The 19,419-nt window shown below is 38.6% G+C and overlaps 1 protein-coding gene across 5 annotated transcripts in view; it reads right to left on the reverse strand.

Annotated features, from left to right (window-relative positions):
* The window catches only part of LOC124604147 (uncharacterized protein YJR142W), a 271,445-nt gene that overhangs the window by 138,377 nt on the left and 113,649 nt on the right, over positions 1 to 19,419 (reverse strand). For all 5 annotated transcript variants that reach the window (XR_006978592.1, XM_047136454.1, XM_047136453.1 and 2 more), the window contains one exon: positions 3,107 to 3,236. Coding sequence is in view for 4 of the 5 variants with exons in the window: in XM_047136454.1 (XP_046992410.1) it covers positions 3,107 to 3,236 (130 nt within the window). In the remaining variant the exon portion in view is untranslated. The remainder of the gene's footprint in view (positions 1 to 3,106; positions 3,237 to 19,419) is intronic.

The raw sequence follows: 19,419 nt of genomic DNA on the forward strand, positions 1-19,419 counted from the left end.
GAGTTGCAGTTTCATCAACTTCCAAGCATGCCTTTTTGGTAACAAATTTATCCATTGCAAACTTAATTCACAGTACACTAAGAGACTAAAGTAAGCAAATAAAATATAGTCATAAAAAATAGTCCACTAGACACTAAAGTTGGAACACTAAACATATCTGCAGCATGCACTGCACGAAACTATCCACACTGAATGACTGCGACAGCAGGGTGGGATTTATATAGCGCCGGCATCATAATGTCTCGAAGCATCAAGGCGACGTGAGGTGGAGGGTTCCAAGTACTTCTGCTCCAGTCACGCGGCTGTAGCGCTGGTCTGCCGGCACCAGACTTTACCCGAAGGTTTGTGCACCGGGGCAAATTCTAAGTGTGCCCGCAACACCGTAACACTATCATGATTCACACCACTCGTTTTCAGTTAACCTGCTTACTACCATAATAATTATTTGTTTTAACTCATTACTGAATGTATTTTAAAAGGTAACTATTGTCAAACAAGTAATATACAAAATTCCAACATAATTTTGTGATTTTACAAAGCATAATACAATTGAATTTTTGGCGGGGCTTGGGCCCCCTCAGTCCTTGTGGAGTCAGCGACAGTGATCTGAACACTGAGCAAACAATAAAGGACACCAAGAAGAAATTCTGAAAGGGAATTAAATGTCAGGTAGGAGAAATAAAATTTTTGTAGCTTGCCAATGATTCTGTAATTCTGTCAGAGACAGCAGAGTACTTGCAAGAGCAGCTGAATGCAATGGATAGTGCCTTGAAAAGATGTTATAACACAAACATCAACAAAAGTAAAATGAAGGTAGCGGAATGTAATATAATAAAATCAAGTGATGGTGAGAGAATTAGATTAGGAAATGAGACCCTGAAAGTAGCAGGTAAGTTTTGATATTTTGGTAGCAAATTAGCTGACAATGGTTGAAGTAGAGACGATGTAATAGAAAGACTGGCTACAGCAAGGAAAGTGTTTCTGACAAAAGGAGGCTGTGAACATCAAATATAAATTTAACTGTTTAGGAAGTCTTTTTCTGAAGGTATTTTACTGGAGTATAGCTTTGTCCAAAAGTGAAACAATGACAATAAGTAGTTTGGACAAGAAGAAAACAGAAGCTTTTGAAATGTGGTGATACAGGATAATGCTGAAGATTAGATGGGTAGAGAGAATATTTAATTAGGAACTGCCAAACTGAACTGGGCAAAAAAGAAATTTATGGCACAACTTGACTAAAAGAAGGTATCAGTTGATAGGGCACATCCTAAGTCAACAAGGAATCATCAATCTGGTAATGGAAGGAAGCATGGGGTATAAGAATTGCAGAGGGAAATCAAGGCATGAATGTGGGCTGTAGTAGTTCAAATGGATGTGGACTGCAGTAGTTATTTGGAGATGAAGAGGCTTGCACAGGACAGAGTAACATGGCAACCTGCATCAAACCAGTCTTTGGACTGAAAGACATACAAGAGAACAACTGATAAATGATGGTCTTTTATATTTTGCACTCATGGGAAATTATAGCAATATTTAAGCCAATCCCATGCATCCCAATTATATACTGGGGTGTTTATTTATCAATTGGAAACCCAATCTAATACTAATACCAGATATTAAATGTTGTAGGTTACTCAAAAAACGTTCTTGATGTGGAGACAGATCAAGGATCAAGAATCAAAAGAGGAGCATTGGAAGGAAGATAAGAGAGTCAAACAATATCATAAACAATTAAATTTGTAATTTTGTTTTTTCTTATTTTTCATTTGTCCATTTTCATATTTCGGCAGCACAATTGACGAGTCAACAAGCAACACAAAAAGCGCTTGTTACAAATGAAGACCCTTGCTGATTCAGTTTGGTTAGTATCTAAACTAATTTCACATTCAAATGTTCATTAATTAACATGGTATCAGTTACATCTGAGCGCTTCTAGAATCCCAAGCATAAATTTACACATGGAATTCTAGAGGAAAGGAGGTATTAAATTGCAAATAGTGCAGTTAGAAGTAAATGAACTGATACTGACACAAAATTAACAGACACCCACAACTGTAAACTACAGTGAAGAGCATGGCAGAGAGCCATTCCCATGGAACCATGTAATAGGGTTTCTCTCCATTCCATTAGTGTATGGAGTGTGGGAAATGATTACTTAAATGCCTCCATGTGAAACCCACATGTGCATGACCCAAAACTTTGCTTGTCTGACGTATTCCATGAGGTAAGAAGATATGATGATCTGATTTATGATCAAAAAATTTTTTTTAATGCCTGTAATTACAAATATTATAATAATAAGGTATGATTAATTGTTAGGAAACATGTATTAATATCAAAAGGAAAATTCACTCGAGAAAATTATAATTAAGAATTTCTGGCTACAACTAATCTTCAGAAAGTGAGGTTCTTAATACTTCTGATACACATGCTCCTTGCTCCTAGAGAGGCATGCTGACAGTCATGTTAGCCACAAGCACATTTTACACATGCAACAAGACTGGATGGAAATGGTAAAAATTACCCACCATAATTCTAAATATGGATTGCAATGTACAGACGTAGATGAGAAAAACAGCTATGTACTATCAGTGAGTGTGAAATAAAATTTTGACTACTGTACAGCGAAGATAGACATACACTATCCCATGAAAGCCTACTTACAAAGTTTCAAGAACTGACTTTTAATGATGACTCTACTACAACTCCCTATTTATTGCTCCTGTACGGATCATGAGGACAAGATTAGATGAATTATAGCATATTATAGGAGGCATTTAAACAACCATTCTCCTTGTGATACATATGTCAATTGAACAGGAAAATTGCTAATAACTGGTACTGTGGAAAGTACCCATCACCATGCATTTCAAGTGGTTTGCAGAGTGTAGATGCAAATGTAGATGAAGCCATATTTCTGGTTCACACAAATGAACTGATAAATGCAAAATACATTTCACTGTACCACTTACACAGTAGACTTAAGCTACAACATTAAATACGACATTTTCTGCCCCAGTTATGTTAATAAATAAAATTTGATAGCAATTGACAATATAAATAAGATAACAGTTATCAGGTGAGCTTAAAAATTTTTGCAACTGACCATTGCAGGGAGTAGCTGAAAGCATTGCACTTCACCATCACTATTGAAAGGAATGAAATCCAAAGGCAATTCCAGGTCAAAGACAAATTCTGTGTTTGGAAAAAGCCCTCTTTCACTTTCAAAGAAAAACCTAAAACAAAATGAATTTTTAAATATTAATAAACACTATAAACTACTTCACATTTAAAGTCACATGTAACAGATATAACTAAAACGAAATAAGTGAAAAACTATTTACACTATTTTTTACTAGAAGCATGAGAGAATGAACAATCATGTGTGTGCAAACCTTGATCATCTGATATTTGCACGTACATGCCCACCCACTCACATGCCCATCCTCTCCTCTCTCTCTCTCTCTCTCTCTCTCTCTCTCACACACACACACACACACACACACACACACACACTCCCCAACCAGTTGCAGATATGACTGTTTTTCAGTTGATATGTCTGTGTGTTACAAACATTTCTATATGTTGTTGAAAATATTAAATGCAGTCTTGACAGAACTCTTCCATTCCCCACAACTTTGATTTTCACAGCAGCTTTTATCATTTACTTATTTTGGTAAGGGTGTTTGGCAAAGCTAGAATTTTGCTTCTTACAGCAAATGAAACATTAAAAAGGAAAAACCAAGACGCCTCAGTTATCTTAGAAATATGAAAATGTTTCTAGTTCTACAATGTCAAGGTGCTTCCTCCAAGATCTCCCCCGGCAAAATGGGCTGCCTGCTTCCTCAGGTATATGGTGGCGTGACCGAATTTTGTCCACAGTCGTTGCTGATTCCCAACGCAAGGCCAAGATGCAGCCATGGCACCAGTGGGCAGTTGGCAACGAGATAGAGGGAAGCATGTTTGAATGGGATTTGACTTTGAACTACTTAGATATTTTACTACAAGAAGACAAGGATGACATAGTAATATTACTGTGGCCCCTCACCAAAACGAAGAAGTTGTCACAACATTTTGACTTACAGATACCTTTCAAATGACGACACCAAGTTGAGACTTTCTTTTGCGCATATTTTGCAACCTACAGAAAAAACGTGTAACTTGTTCCAGAAATCCCTCAGTGCAGCTAAAAAGCTTGCAGTGATGCTGATTTTCTTCTGCAATACACAAATTTTTGATCAAAATTCTTAAAATCATATTTTTTCTCTGTCACAGGTGTAGCATTTAGCAACTTGTAATATTTTTACACATCATGTAACATTAAGTAATTCCTCATTTCTTATTAAGAGTGAATGTTTTCAGATGGTAATTAAACCCCTTTTCTGTTACATGCTGTCGTATTTCTCCCTTAAGGTAAAGACAGTGAAATGTTTGGAAAATAGCTATTTGTTAACTTTCTTGCATTTTATTTAGGAAATTATTTCTGCATGGTACTGAATACCTGTCATAAAGACCTTATTTACTCTCCCTCAAGCGACAGGTTTACAGTAACCGAGACAAGGAGAACTTAATATATACAGGGTGTTCATTTTAAGTGAAGATATTAAAATACCTCAGACACTACACATCAGATGAAACAAGTTATAATCCCAATTTTTCTGTATCAGAGGAGGTCATCCGACAATATCACACTGGAACCACCACCCCACCCCGTGCATGGGTGGCTGGGAGCAACTTTGGGACCTTCAATGGAAACTCTAGTTTTTTATTTCAGATTACAATTCTATGGCAAAATATACATACATTTTGTCTGGCGCATTTTCTTTGTTTTGCCATAGATGGCACTGTAATCAGAGGAATAGGAAGGAGTGCACAGTCATAATTTACAACATGCTAGTCAATGTCGCTTGAATATCCAATGACATGTGGGACCCCAATTCCATGTTGCGAGGGTAGGACAGGCCAGTATTTCGTAACTTCTAATTGGAAACCCCCATCCTCAACATTGTATTCCTCCAACACATCGAGCAGCAGGTTACTCGATGTATCACTTTGGCTGTGTATTGAAATATGATGTATCATAATGGGCAGTACACCGCAACCAGAGTTCACATATGTTCGGATGTAGAACATACAATGGCTCTAAACATTACAATACTTGTGCAGTGTTTACTGCCTGTACACTTATCTATCATTAGGAGAACAGACATGCAACTGGACGATGAATGTTGCAACCACAGAAAAAAAAAACTGAAATGATCCTGATTTACGAAGAATGTAGGAGAAATGTTGAGGCTGCTGTTGCCTTGTATGCCAAGCATTTTCCACAGAAAGCTCTACATCTACATCTACATCCATACTCCACAAGCCACCTGACAGTGTGTGGCGGAGGGTACATTGAGTACCTCTATCGGTTCTCCCTTCTATTCCAGTCTCGTATTGTTCGTGGAAAGGAGGATTGTCGGTATGCCTCTGTGTGGGCTCTAATCTCTCTGATTTTATCCTCATGGTCTCTTCGCGAGATATACGTAGGAGGGAGCAATATACTGCTTGACTCTTCAGTGAAGGTATGTTCTCGAAACTTTAACAAAAGCCTGTACCGAGCTACTGAGCGTCTCTCCTGCAGAGTCTTCCACTGGAGTTTATCTATCATCTCCGTAACGCTTTCGCGATTACTAAATGATCCTGTAACGAAGCGCGCTGCTCTCCGTTGGATCTTCTCTATCTCTTCTATCAACCCTATCTGGTACGGATCCCACACTGCTGAGCAGTATTCAAGCAGTGGGCGAACAAGTGTACTGTAACCTACTTCCTTTGTTTTCAGATTGCATTTCCTTAGGATTCTTCCAATGAATCTCAGTCTGGAATCTGCTTTACCGATGATCAACTTTATATGATCATTCCATTTTAAATCACTCCTAATGCGTACTCCCAGATAATTTATGGAATTAATTGCTTCCAGTTGCTGACTTGCTATTTTGTAGCTAAATGATAAAGGATCTATCTTTCTATGTATTCACAGCACATTACACTTGTCTACATTGAGATTCAATTGCCATTCCCTGCACCATGCGTCACTGCAGATCCTCCTGCATTTCAGTACAATTTTCCATTGTTATAACCTCTCGATACACCACAGCATCATCTGCAAAAAGCCTCAGTGAACTTCCGATGTCATCCACCAGGTCATTTATGTATATTGTGAATAGCAACGGTCCTATGACACTCCCCTGCGGCACCACTAAGCTCAATCTTGTTTGTTCTTTTACCAGGTTATGAATGCCTCTACGCCTGATGGCAGTGTACAGGCCAGCAAAAGGAAATGAAGCAAATGTGTTGCAGGAGAAACTAATGAAATAGGGGTGTACTAGTAGTGCACCATAACCCACGGATAAGCACCCAGCAGTTACATCGCAATTCCAGTATGTTGGTACGTAGCATTGTCACAATACTGCATTTTCATCAGTATCAACCATACCACATGTCTCTGCATCACAAACCGTCCCCACATTCTTTGCCGAGGTACTATTTTCTGATGAATCTACATTCACAAAGCATGGCAGCATTAACTGGCATAGATTGCATTACTGTAGGGTAGACAGTCCTTGTTGGTTACAACAAGTTGACCATCAATGTCCTTGGTTGGTTAATGTATAGTGTGGCATCATGAGGAACAGACTCATTGGTCAATATTTTGTCATCGGCAACCTGAATGGACACAAACATCAAACTTTTTGGAACAGGAGCTTCCAGTACTACTGTCAGATGTTGCCCTAGACATTTGACAACATGTGTTGTTTCAACAAGACGGGTGGCCAGTGCATTACGCAACTGAAGCACAGGAGGTATTAGGCTGTGTTTATACTGGTCGGTGGCTAGGCAGAGGTGGCCCTATAAATTCGCCTACTAGGTCCTTGTATTTGGTGTTGCCAGATTTCTTTCTGTGGGGATATTTAAAAGACAAGGAGTACCAGGAATTGCCAACAGATTGTGAAGACATGGTTGACAGCATCACAAACACCTGTACTGGCATTCCCACATATATGCTTCTGTCCTGTGTACATTCATTTGAGAAGTGTATAACTAAGTGTATGGAAGTTGGCAGTACTACATTTGAGGACTTACTCTAATTGTAAAAGTAGAGTAGCTTTTGCCTCAAGATACAGTGGCGCATCGAGCAGTTCTCTGTTGGAAGAATTCAACATTGCAAGTGGGGTTTTCAATTAGAAGTTATGAAATACTGGCCTGTCCTACCCTTACAACATGGAGGTGGGGTGACACATGCTACTGGATATTGAAGGGCCATTGAGTAGCATGTCATAATTACAAATGGTGTACCCATTTCCTATTCCTCCGATTACAGCACCACATGTGGTAACATGAAGAAAATGCTTCAGAAAAAAAACATATGTAGATTTTGCTGTAGAATCATAATCTGCAATAAAAAATGGGGTTCCCATTGAATATTTTGTTATTGTCCCCCCCTCTCCCCCCCCCCCCCTCCCTTCCCACCCACCTACACACACATGGGGTGGGATGAAGGCTCAAGTGTGGAGTCATAGGATGTCCCCCTCCAAGAAAAACAAATTGGATTATAACTTTTTTCATCAAAAGTGTAGTTTTCGAGATATTTCAATGTCTTCAGTTAAAATGAACACCCTGTATAGTATTCATTAAAATGGCCAGGCTACTGTTAACAAACTTACAAAATGTCATTAAAAATTTAGTAAAAAATTAAACAATACTTTAATATCCTATTACAAGGAAGGAAATACAGTACTTCATGTCTCTAAGAACACAAGTCTCAAGTAACAGCAGTCTGTTCTGACATACTCATAAACTTCTCATTTTTGGGTTTTACATTCATCACTTAATTTCTAAATTCCATATAATTTTTGAACCAACTAAAATACTGGGGCGGAGGGTGTGCTCATCGCAATGCCCATGCTCAGTATAAATAAATACACATCTTCCTTCATAGGTCGCAAGGTATTTTATTTTCAATTCTATGATGCTTTCTCCCCATCAATCTGTCTTTTTTTCAAGCAAGAGATAAATCTTGTCTTCAGCGCTCATCTTATTCCTTTTATGCAAATTTGTGCTGCTGGCATCAGGACCTTTTTTTATCTGCACAGAAGTTGTATGATCATCTAAAACATCTAATGGAGCTTGTATCTCTCCATCTCAGGCTCTTCCAGGTAACACACAGTGTGTTGTGGGGTGATCACTCTCTTGCAGAAAGAATTCAAAAGCCAAGATCACTTAAATATTCTTTACTAGATGACCGGTTTCAACACACTAAATGTTCCATCATCGGATCTGTGAAGATCTAAAATGACACCTTTAGTGTGTTGAAACTGGTCATCTAGAAAACAATATGTAAGCAATCTTGGCTTTTGAATTCTCTCTTCCAGGTAAGTTACACAGATTCAACTGCTGTATTATCTCTGGATCAATTACATTGTTTGAAACAATACTGCCAGTGTTTTCTTCCAACTGAAAGAGTCTAATACTGGAGGCAGGTCAGCAACAAAATATTGCCTGTTTTAGTTCATCAAATGTATCAATACCGTGCTTGCAGAAAGTTTAGGGACACATCTAAATTTCATTGAATTTACATGTCCCTCTTAAGTAACAACATTACAGTCAATTTTTTTTTGCATTATGTTATGAGAGATCTATATTGTGAGACTATATTAGAAATTTTGCTGCCTTGGCTCTTTTTTTTTATTATTATTATTATTATTTATTTTATGGCCTTCATTGGACCACTGTAGGCAAAAATACAAAGTTCGAAACAAGATGTTACACATGGATACAATTTGGTTCGAGAATAACTTAATATGTTTAGGTAATATAATTATTAGAGGCTATTCTTATATGAAAGGTGTTTTGCTCTTCTGTGTGCCCAATATTTCTTCATTCTTTCAGATATTTTCTTTCTTTCTTCATCTGAGACAACTCTTCCTGTACTCCTTTTATTGATTTTCATTTGTAGTCTGGTTTGCGGGTCTTGCAGTATTCTGGTTTTCTCTGTCTTGTTTTTTAGGTCATCTACTGTAATTTGAAGTTCTTTTATATCTTCCTTAATTTCTGTGATCCATTTAATGTCGCTCTTGCTATTCCACAATTTTTGTATTATTTTTTTACTAATTCTGTTTTCTGGAGTTCTCATCAGATGTCCAAAGAATGAGATGCGTTTCTTCCTGATTGTGCTCATGACTGGTTCTATTTTCTTATATACTGTTTCATTTGATGCTATTCTCCAATGTCCATTTAGTTTATACTGTTTATTTATACATGTCCTAATTATTCTTCTTTCTATTTTTAGTATTCTGTCAATTTCTGCTGTATTAGTTGTTTTGAAGATAGTTTCAGCTGCATAAGTTATTTCTGGTTGTGTAACTGTTTTATAGTGTTTTAATTTTGCATCTATAGATAGGCTTTTTTTGTTGTATGTAGTTTTGGTAATGTAATTTGCATAGTTCAGTTTTTTTATTATATTTTGCCATGATGGCTTCTCATTTAGATTGTATGTTATTATTTCGCCTAAATATTTAAATTTATCAACAATTTTGATTTCCTGTTCTCCTACTGTAATTTTGTTTGCAAGTGGTGGATCAGTTAGCATAATCTCCGTTTTTTTCAAATGATATTCTAAAGCCTACTTTCTCTGTTATTTCTTGTAGTGATTTCACTTGTTGCCTGGCTTCTTGAACGGTGTTGGCTAGGAGAGCAAGATCATCAGCGAATCCCAAGCAGTTTAAGCTAATATCATCTTTTGCACTTCCAATTCTTATCCTCTTTGGATTGTCCTTGTACCATTCTCTCATTATGTATTCCAGTGCACAGTTGAAAAGTAATGGTGATAGGCAGTCACCTTGTCTTAAGCCTGTTTTTATGAGGAATGGTCCTGAAATTTCTCCTCTAAACTTCACTTTTGATTTGGTGTTGGTTACAGTGAGTTGTATTATTTTAATTAGTTTTGGATGGAGTCCTAGATTTCTTAAAATTTTTAATACTGAAGGTCTGTGGAGACTGTCATATGCCTTCTTAAAATCTACAAATGTTATTGCCAGAGGTTTGTTCCGTTTCTTGTAGTATGCCATAATCAATATTTAACTAATTATCTGCTCTGCACAGATTCTCCATGGTCTGAAACCTCCCTGATATTCCTCTAACTCCTGTTGTAATTGCTCCTTGATTCTTTCATATAGGATCTTGGATAGAATTTTATATGTGCAATCTAGGAGAGAGATTCCTCTGTAGTTGTCTGGGTTGCTCTTATCTCCCTTTTTGTGTAGTGGGTGGATGATAGCTGTGGTCCAATGTTCGGGAAATTGTTCTGTTACCCAAATTTTTGTTAGAGCCATGTGTAAGGAGGTCTTGACTGTGTCACTTGCATATTTCCACATTTCAACAAAAACCTGATCTTCTCCACATGCCTTATCATTTTTTTGTTCTTTAAGAATTTCTTCTGCTTCTTGGAAAGTTGGAGGGTCTAGTTTGTTACGTTTAGTTTTTATTGGGGTATTTATGTTGATTTGTAAGGGTTCTTTGGGTTCCTCGCAATTCAGAAGTTTGTAAAATGCTTTTGCCATGATTTCTGCATTTTCCTTGTTACTGTGTGTCATTCTTCCATTTTCATCTTTCAGTATTAGTGTAGGGGCCTCATATTGTTGTAGTTGTTTCCCAAAGATTTTGTAGTAGTTCCTGGAGTTGGTTTTATAATAATTACCTTCTATAGACTTTATAATATCTTTATGAAATCCTCTCTTGATTCTTCTAATATTTTGAGTGAATTTTTTTCTTTCATTTTTTAGGTTGATGGCATTTTCTTCAGTTTTATGTGTTTGAAACTTTAACCATGCTTGGTGCCTATCTTCATGGAATTTGTCACATTCTGATGTCCACCATGGATGTTTCCTTCGTGGGTTCAAGGGAGCTAGATTCTATGCTTCTTTTTTAAGATTAGGCACTAGTTGTTCTAGATCATCTGTTAATTTGATGGTTTGTGTTATTTGTTAGTACTTATTATTTTTAATTAGCTGATGTGGGTCAAACCTCCTTTCTATTTTATTAGTTTTTCTGGTCCTCTTCTTTAACGGTGTGAATTTGATTTTAATTTTAACCATATAATGGTCTGAGCCTGTGTCTACTCCTCTCAGTACCTTAACATTGTGGATCTCCTTATGAAAATTTTTGTCCATACAGACATGGTCTAGCTGCCACTCGCCCTTCCTCCAGTCTGGATGTTTCCATGTTTTAAGTTTACTTGGCTTCCTCTTAAAGTATGTTGATTTAGATATAAGGTTGTGTTCTCTGCAGAGTTCTACAAGTCTTTGACCATTTTTGTTTGTAAATTTATGTGGACTCCATTTTCCAATTATATCTTTATATTTCCTTTCTTTTCCCAACTGAGCATTGAAATCTCCCAATAAGATTTTTACATTCTTTATATTTACTCTGTTCACAGTTTGTTCTAGAAGGTCCCAAAATTTATCTACCTCTTCCTTTGTTTTTGTTAGACAATTTTTTTCATTTGTTGGGGCATGAGCATTTATTATTGTATATGTTTTATTCATTGTTTTAAAGCTTAGAGTCGCAGTTCTTGGTGATACTGCTTGGAAATCCGTTACTGAATCTATTATTTTTATGTTTACTAAAAACCCTGTTCCAAACTGGGGACATTGTTTCATTGCCCTCGGTCCTGGTTTCCCATTATAAATTCTGTATTCTTGTGATTCGAATGGGTCCTCTGTGGTGTTTGTCATTTCTTGGATCCCTGTTATTAAAATGTTTTGTTTATTCAGTTCATCTGTTAGCTCCTTGAGTTTTCCGGTCTGAAGTAGTGAGTTTATGTTGTGTGTTGCTATATAATTTATTTGCTCATGTTTAATCTTCTTTTTGTGTTTTAGTGTGCATTTGGATGGTTGCAAACGCTCCGATTCGTTGCTGTCTTCTAGTTGACTACCCACCGAATCCGATGTAGCCTTTTCCTGCCTTTTTGAGCAGGACGGTGGAATTTTTTTCCTAAAAGACCTTTCCATTTTTGACTGTCGAAGGTTGTCAACCTTAGTTGGAGCAAGCTCCGATTTACAGCTCCGGTTGTTAACCGCAGAGGGTGTGTTTGGTCCGCGAGAGCTGTTTTATTTCACTCAAGTCCGCCAGTAAACCGGTGAGGACTTCCCTATCCGCCGCCTGGGACGCGCCACTTAGGAGTATCACCTCTCCTCCTGCTATGACAGCATAGTAGGTTCGTAATGCCTTGGCTCTAATATCTTTGGAGATTTTATGTTGTTCTGTTTTGTAAACAGAGCTAAAGAAAGTCCTGTTTCTCAAACTAAAATGTTTTCTTTCTCTAAAACTTCTATTTCTACTGCTATGAAAATTTTAATGTCTCTTTATTTCTCTGTAGCAATTACAAAAATAATAATACAACAAGGGAAAAAAATTCCTAGTGATTTTGTTACCTTTCAAGCAAACTTATTTTCCCTCAGTAAATTTGGTGACACAATTAGTCAGTTTCGTTCTGTGGTAACTACCAATCAGCAACACTTAGACAAATTCTCATCACAGTTGTTTTCTCTGGGTCTTGCTTGTGATAGAACCTCAGTCAAAACAGGTCTAAATGTTGCCAATCAGGAGTAATTGCAGCACGGAACTTATCAATTCTACCACCAAATTTATCAGAGAAATATTTTGTGTGAGAGGCAACAAAATAAAAACCTTTTTCCCAAGTTGTACTTGTATTTGTATTTGTATGATTTATATGCTGCAGTAAAGCAGCAGTAAAACTTTCATAGCTGAAGCAGTAGCAGTTTTCAAGAAGGGAAATATTTTAGTCATAAAAACATTATTTTTTAGCTTTGTTTAAAAAACAGCAAAATATTTCATCTCGCAAGGTATTAGAACTACAGCAGTGAAATTTTAACTGAAAACCTGTAATATGTCAGCAGAACTGTGGAAGAAGTCTGCATTCGTCTACAAATTGTCTCCTATTTATTTCCCAGTTCCTTGAGCAGAAAAACTTACGGAACAAGCAAAGGAATTTCCGAGTGAAAGTCAGTTTTCCAGCTGTGACGGTGCTGGAACAAAGTGCCCTTGTACTTATAACACCTTAAATCTAAAGACACTAATGTTGAGTGACTAACTTACAGAGTATCACTTTCTGTGAGTGCCTCATTGTTCCTGTTGCTAATGCGAGCCACTGTCACGTCTTGGACAATGCATCATTAGAGAAAAAAGTGAAGCACCCATAAGAGATGCACAGATGACAATGTAGCTTCATACACATAGACACCATCAGCACATATGTAAATGATTAGAGTTGCAAATTTTCTGTGACAGGTAGAACGGCCACCAGAGTACATTAGCGTTCATGTTTCATATTTTTACCAGGCGTGATAGGAGTGTGAAAAGTGACAGATGTTGACTGATTGCTGCAACAGATACAGAGATACTCATGTGAGACAGCATTATCAGCACGTGACACAATTTGAAAGAAGCCTCATTGTGAATGTCCTCCCCCCCTTCCCCCTCCCCACCCACGGACATCTGCGCCTGCCATACGAGAACATGTAATGGACTCCCTGTAACATTTGTGTCATGCCATACCACTAGTCAGAGACTAGCAGCAACCGCACTAGGCAATTACTTTCCCATGTACAGGCTACTGTTTACATCACAAGACATTTGGCTGTATTTGGAGTGGTGCCATGGCAAGGAAGCATGGAATACTGATGAATGGCACTGCATTGTATTCACCAATCAATTGTGGTTATGTACTACCCCAGACAATTATGGCAAAACCTGGGAAGAGGTTCCATTCTTCCAATGTTTTAGAGAAGCACAGTGGTGTTACTCCTGGCATCACTGTATGGGGAACAGGGTGTATATGCAGACAAGAAAAAAAAATCCGATTTTCTGGTTAAAAATACACCTTTTCCCAGGCGTAAATTCACTTTTTCCTGGGTGAAAGTACATTTTCTCTGTGTTAAGTGACAATATACTTTCCCTCAATGCTGTAAAACTTATCAGTTCTTTGAATATTGAAAGTTTTATATACTGGCATAGAATATCCCAACACTTTAGGAAACAAAACACAGCAAGAAACAGCACATTTTGTGAAGATCTATGATGTGCGGCAGCATTTACAGTGGGTATTTTCATATTATAAAAGTCCGAACACAAATTCCACAAAATACAGCATCACAGCTTCTGAAGTACTGAAATGTAGATTGCGATGCGCTTTTGTCAGTCAGTTACAGCTCATGTCACACAATCTTTCCAGCCAATGACAGCACATATTCAAAGCAATAGGACATGTGATGGGGTCAGGCAATAGCAACATCATAGGTAAGAAGTGTGAAACACAAATAGGAAATGTTAATGGTTTAAATTAATATGCACACATATAGCTACAAGAAAAGCTAAGATTTCACATATAATGTTTATTGTCAAAAAGTTTTTGCTGTTTTTTCTGAGGGTGTAGTTAGGTAGGGTTCTAAGACCACAACTTAAATTACAGCAGCTGAATGTTACTGATGAGCACAATTATAAATTTCACTGTTGTGCACCGAACATTTAATAGATTACCTGGCAGAATACACTTCCCATCAACTTTTGCATAAAAAAGCTAGTTACATGTGAAATAGCTCAAGAACTCATTCTGTAATTTTTTTGAAGGATAATTATACTTTTGCCAACATTATTACATAATTTATATCTAAAAAAGATGGTGTAACTTACCAAACGAAAGCACTGGTATGTTGATAGAGACACTAACAAACACAAACACACACACAAAATTCAAGCTTTCGCAACCCACAGTTGCTTCATCAGGAAAGAGGGAAGGAGAGGGAAAGACTTACCTAAGGGGGAAAAAGGGACAGGTATACACTTGCACACACACACATATCCATCCGCACATATACAGGTGCAAGCAGACTTATGTAAAGGCAAAGAGTTTGGGCAGAGATGTCAGTCGAGGCGGAAGTACAGAGGCAAAGATGTCGTTGAATGACAGGTGAGGTATGAGCGGCGGCAACTTGAAATTTGAGGCCTGGTGGGTAACGGGAAGAGAGGATATATTGAAGGACAAGTTCCCATCTCCGGAGTTCTGATAGGTTGGTGTTAGTGGGAAGTATCCAGATAACCCGGATGGTGTAACACTGTGCTAAGATGTGATGGCCGTGCATCAAGGCATGTTTAGCCACAGGGTGATCCTCATTACCAACAAACACTGTCTGCCTGTGTCCGTTCATGCAAATGGACAGTTTGTTGCTGGTCATTCCCCCACAGAAAGCATCACAGTGTAGGCGGGTCAGTTGGTAAATCACGTGGGTGCTTTCACACGTGGCTCTGCCTTTGATCGTGTACACCTTCCAGGTTACGGGACTGGAGTAGGTGGTGGTGGTGGGAGGGTGTATGGGAAAGGTTTTACACCGGGGGCGGTTGCAAGGGTAGGAGCCAGAGGGTAGGGAAGGTGGTTTGGGGATTTCACAGGGATGAACCAAGAGGTTACGAAGGTTAGGTGGACAGCAGAAAGACACTCTTGGTGGAGTGGGGAGGATTTCATGAAGGATGGATCTCATTTCAGGGCAGGATTTGAGGAAGTCGTATCCCTGCTGGAGAGCCACATTCAGAGTCAGATCCAGTCCCGGAAAGTATTCTGTCACAAGTGGGGCACTTTTGGGGTTCTTCTGTGGGAGGTTCTGGGTTTGAGGGGATGAGGAAGTGGCTCTGGTTATTTGCTTCTGTATCTGGTCGGGAGGGTAGTTGCGGGATGCGAAAGCCACGTGTGAAAGCACCCACGTGATTTACCAACTGACCTGCCTACACTGTGAAGCTTTCTATGTGGGAATGACCAGCAACAAACTGTCCATTCACATGAACGGACACAGGCAGACAGTGTTTGTTGGTAATGAGGATCACCCTGTGGCTAAACATGCCTTGGTGCATGGCCAGCACATCTTCGCACAGTGTTACACCGTCCGGGTTATCTGGATACTTCCCACTAACACCAACCTATCAGAACTCCAGAGATGGGAACTTGACCTTCAATATATCCTCTCTTCCTGTTACCCACCAGGCCTCAACATCCGCTAATTTCAAGTTGCCGCTGCTCATACCTCACCTGTCATTCAACAACATCTTTGCCTCTGTACTTCTGCCTTGACTGACATCTCTGCCCAAACTCTTTGCCTTTACATAAGTCTGCTTGTGCCTGTATATGTGCGGATGGATATGTGTGTGTGTGTGTGTGTGTGTGTGTGTGTGTGTGTGTGTGTGTGTGCGCGCGAGTGTATACCTGTCCCTTTTTCCCCCTAAGGTAAGTCTTTCCGCTCCCGGGATTGGAATGACTCCTTACCCTCTCCCTTAAAACCCACATCCTTTCATCTTTCCCTCTCCTTCCATCTTTCCTGATGAAGCAACCGTGGGTTGTGAAAGCTTGAATTTTGTGTGTTGTGTTTGTGTTTGTTAGTGTCTCTATCAACATACCAATGCTTTCGTTTGGTAAGTTACACCATCTTTTTTAGACATATTTTTCCCACGTGGAATGTTTCCCTCTATTATATTTATATTATTACATAATTTGTAATCTATGAAACAATTAAAAGAAATATGACAAACTAACCTCTAACTTTGGTCTTTTTTAGCATGGGTTACCTTTATAGATATAAAACACAAATGTGCCAATAAAATTTTAAGTTATAGCATAAATGACAGGTCTTTTGATCCCAAAATTTTTCTAAGTGCCTGGGCCTTAGTGTTAAATTCTGAATGAGAGTCTAATGCTCCGTGCATGTTCTCACATGCAACATAATTCATCTTGCTTAAAAGGAAATTAACTCGGAAAATAACACTTCTCAAACCAACATTCATAATATTTTCCCACCACCAAGTGAAATGTAAACAGTTATGAAGTCATGCTCATTGAAATGAGACCCATGAGAAAGACACATCAAAAGCAGTTAGTTGTTATGAAGTATTGCATAGTCTATGACACACTGTACTGTTTGCAGACATTTGTGCGTGTACTGTGTTTTGTTGTTGTAAATGGCACTTTTACTTTGTAACTCAAGTTTTGTTTCAGCATTATTCTCTTGTTTATGTTTTATTACTGCAGTAGTATTCTGCAGTCGAAGGCTAAAGTAAAATTCTTTGTTAGAGTGTCAGTTCCTACTAGCCAAAATCACAAAAATTTAACTGAAAACTAAAACAATGAAAAATTCCCACATTTTTCCTGGGTGAAAAAATTCCTGGGTTTTTCTTGGATTTTCCAGTTGTCCCGGGGCAAACATGCCCTGGAGGAATCATTGTGCATGCAGATAGTGGTTGAGGGAACTCTGACAATGACAATGGTACACCATGGGCATCCTCTCATTGTTACCTCTCTTGTGACATTGTTGTGGTACCTTTTTCAACAGGACAATGCTCATCCATACATGGCATTTATCTCTATGAAAAGTCTACATAATGCTCAGGTACTTCCATAGCCAGCAAGATTCCCCTACCTGTGTCCAGTGGAACATGTGTGGTACCAGCATGAATGTCAGCTCCATTCCACACTCTATATCCAGGATTTCAAGGGCCAATTACAACAGTTGTGGACCAGATTGCCTGAAGAGAGGATACAAAGGCTTTATGATGCCCTTCCCTACCAAACTGTTGCAAGCACCCAGCACAGATTAGACCCAATGTCATACCGATAACTGGCCTCATACTGACAAAGTTCTTTGTAAATTTGATTCAATATCGTAAGTTCTGAAATAACAGTGCATACCCTCTCAACCTGTGAAGTTTCATTTCATTTCCTTCTCTCCTTCTGGGTGTTTCACTGTTTTTGTCAAGCAGTGCAGAACAGTTAATCATAAACTTAAAAAAAAAATCTGTACCCTGTATTGTACCCTCACCCAGGAGTCACAGTAGTATTCCAACATCAAGCACTATATGGAGGTGGTATCAAGTGGCCATCTCTGAAGAGCATGGAGTGTTGACATTGTGTCCTAGGCCAGCGGATTCACACATACAGGTGACTAAGGGGAGTAGTCCTTGGTTTCATAGATGCCTTAAATATGTGAGTATGACAGTAAGGAAGTCAGTTCACATACCAGCTATCCTTTATGTGCCATTACAATGCTGTGCTAAATTACTTTGCTATGGACTGTGATTTTGATATGGATATAACTAGATTATTTGGACATTGCTTATGACGGACTTGGCTCCCTTTCTTGGATTCATTGTCTTGCAACTTCCTGTGTGAAATTTCTCACTACCGTCCCCAGGCTTGTACAGATTCTGAAAATGTTTAAGCATAAATTGGCACATCCCATTACCTGCCATACCAATCAGTGGCAGAACTACAAATGTGATTTTCAACACCACATTGTAGGACTTACTGATCTTATTCATAAAGAACATTTTAAGTTGGTTCCTGACAAGTTACAAAGCCCTGCTCACACTTCATGAAGTAAGTATAGTGGAAGATCTAAATATGAATTATATCAGAGCTGCTTCTTGTTTTTGGTAATCTAAATTATTGTCACTAAAGTAAGTTTGTTTACATACGATTGAGACTAGACTTAATCTTTCGTAAACGTGTTTTCTTGTTTTTCTGTAATTTAATTTGACTTATTCTCGCTAAAGTAAGATTTTCACCATAAGTGAAAAGTGCCTGACGTGCCATAGAATTGTTAGCTCCAGGGTTTGGTGTGATGGGTGCAGTAGTTTTTTCCATTGGGGTGACTGTAGTGGCATTGGAAATGGGGAAGTGGATCAGACTCATCAATGGTTCTGTAGGATATGCAGTAGAGATAGGAAAATAGTGGAAAAGGAGGGGAAAATTGCTGCCCTTCAGGCACATTTAGAGCAGGCTAGGGAAGCTCTGAACAGGTTAAGGAGGGAGAAGGATAAAGTGAGGTGGGAAGTGGCAACAGGTAACAGGAGTAACAGACCCAGAACTTTGTCAGACAGCTTTGTGGTGAATGTGAAGAATAGGTTTGACCTGTTGCTTCAGTTAGAAGCTGATGAGCCTCAGACAGAGGTAGATGTAGAGAGGGCACAACAAACTTTCAGTAGAAAATTGAATAAGAATGTAGGGAAGTCAGCAAAGAGAAAGAAAGTTTTGTTGTTAGGTAGTTCACATGCCAGAGGTGTAGGCCAACTTTTGCAGGACCAGCTAGGATCGAATACCAGGTCACAAATTTTTTAAACCAAGTGCTGGTCTGGGTCAGGTGACAGAGGATTTAGGTTCACTCTGTAAAGATTTTACCAAGGAAGACATCGTGTTTATTCTGGGTGGGCCGGGCAATAGTATTGACAGAGATCCTGGGTACAATATAGAGTGTGACCTGGCAAAAATTGCATCAGCAACGAGACTTACCGGAGTTAAGTTTGTGTCTGTTCTGAGATGCC

The sequence above is a fragment of the Schistocerca americana genome, chromosome 1 (genome assembly GCF_021461395.2).
Source record: "Schistocerca americana isolate TAMUIC-IGC-003095 chromosome 1, iqSchAmer2.1, whole genome shotgun sequence".
NCBI lineage: Eukaryota > Metazoa > Arthropoda > Insecta > Orthoptera > Acrididae > Schistocerca > Schistocerca americana.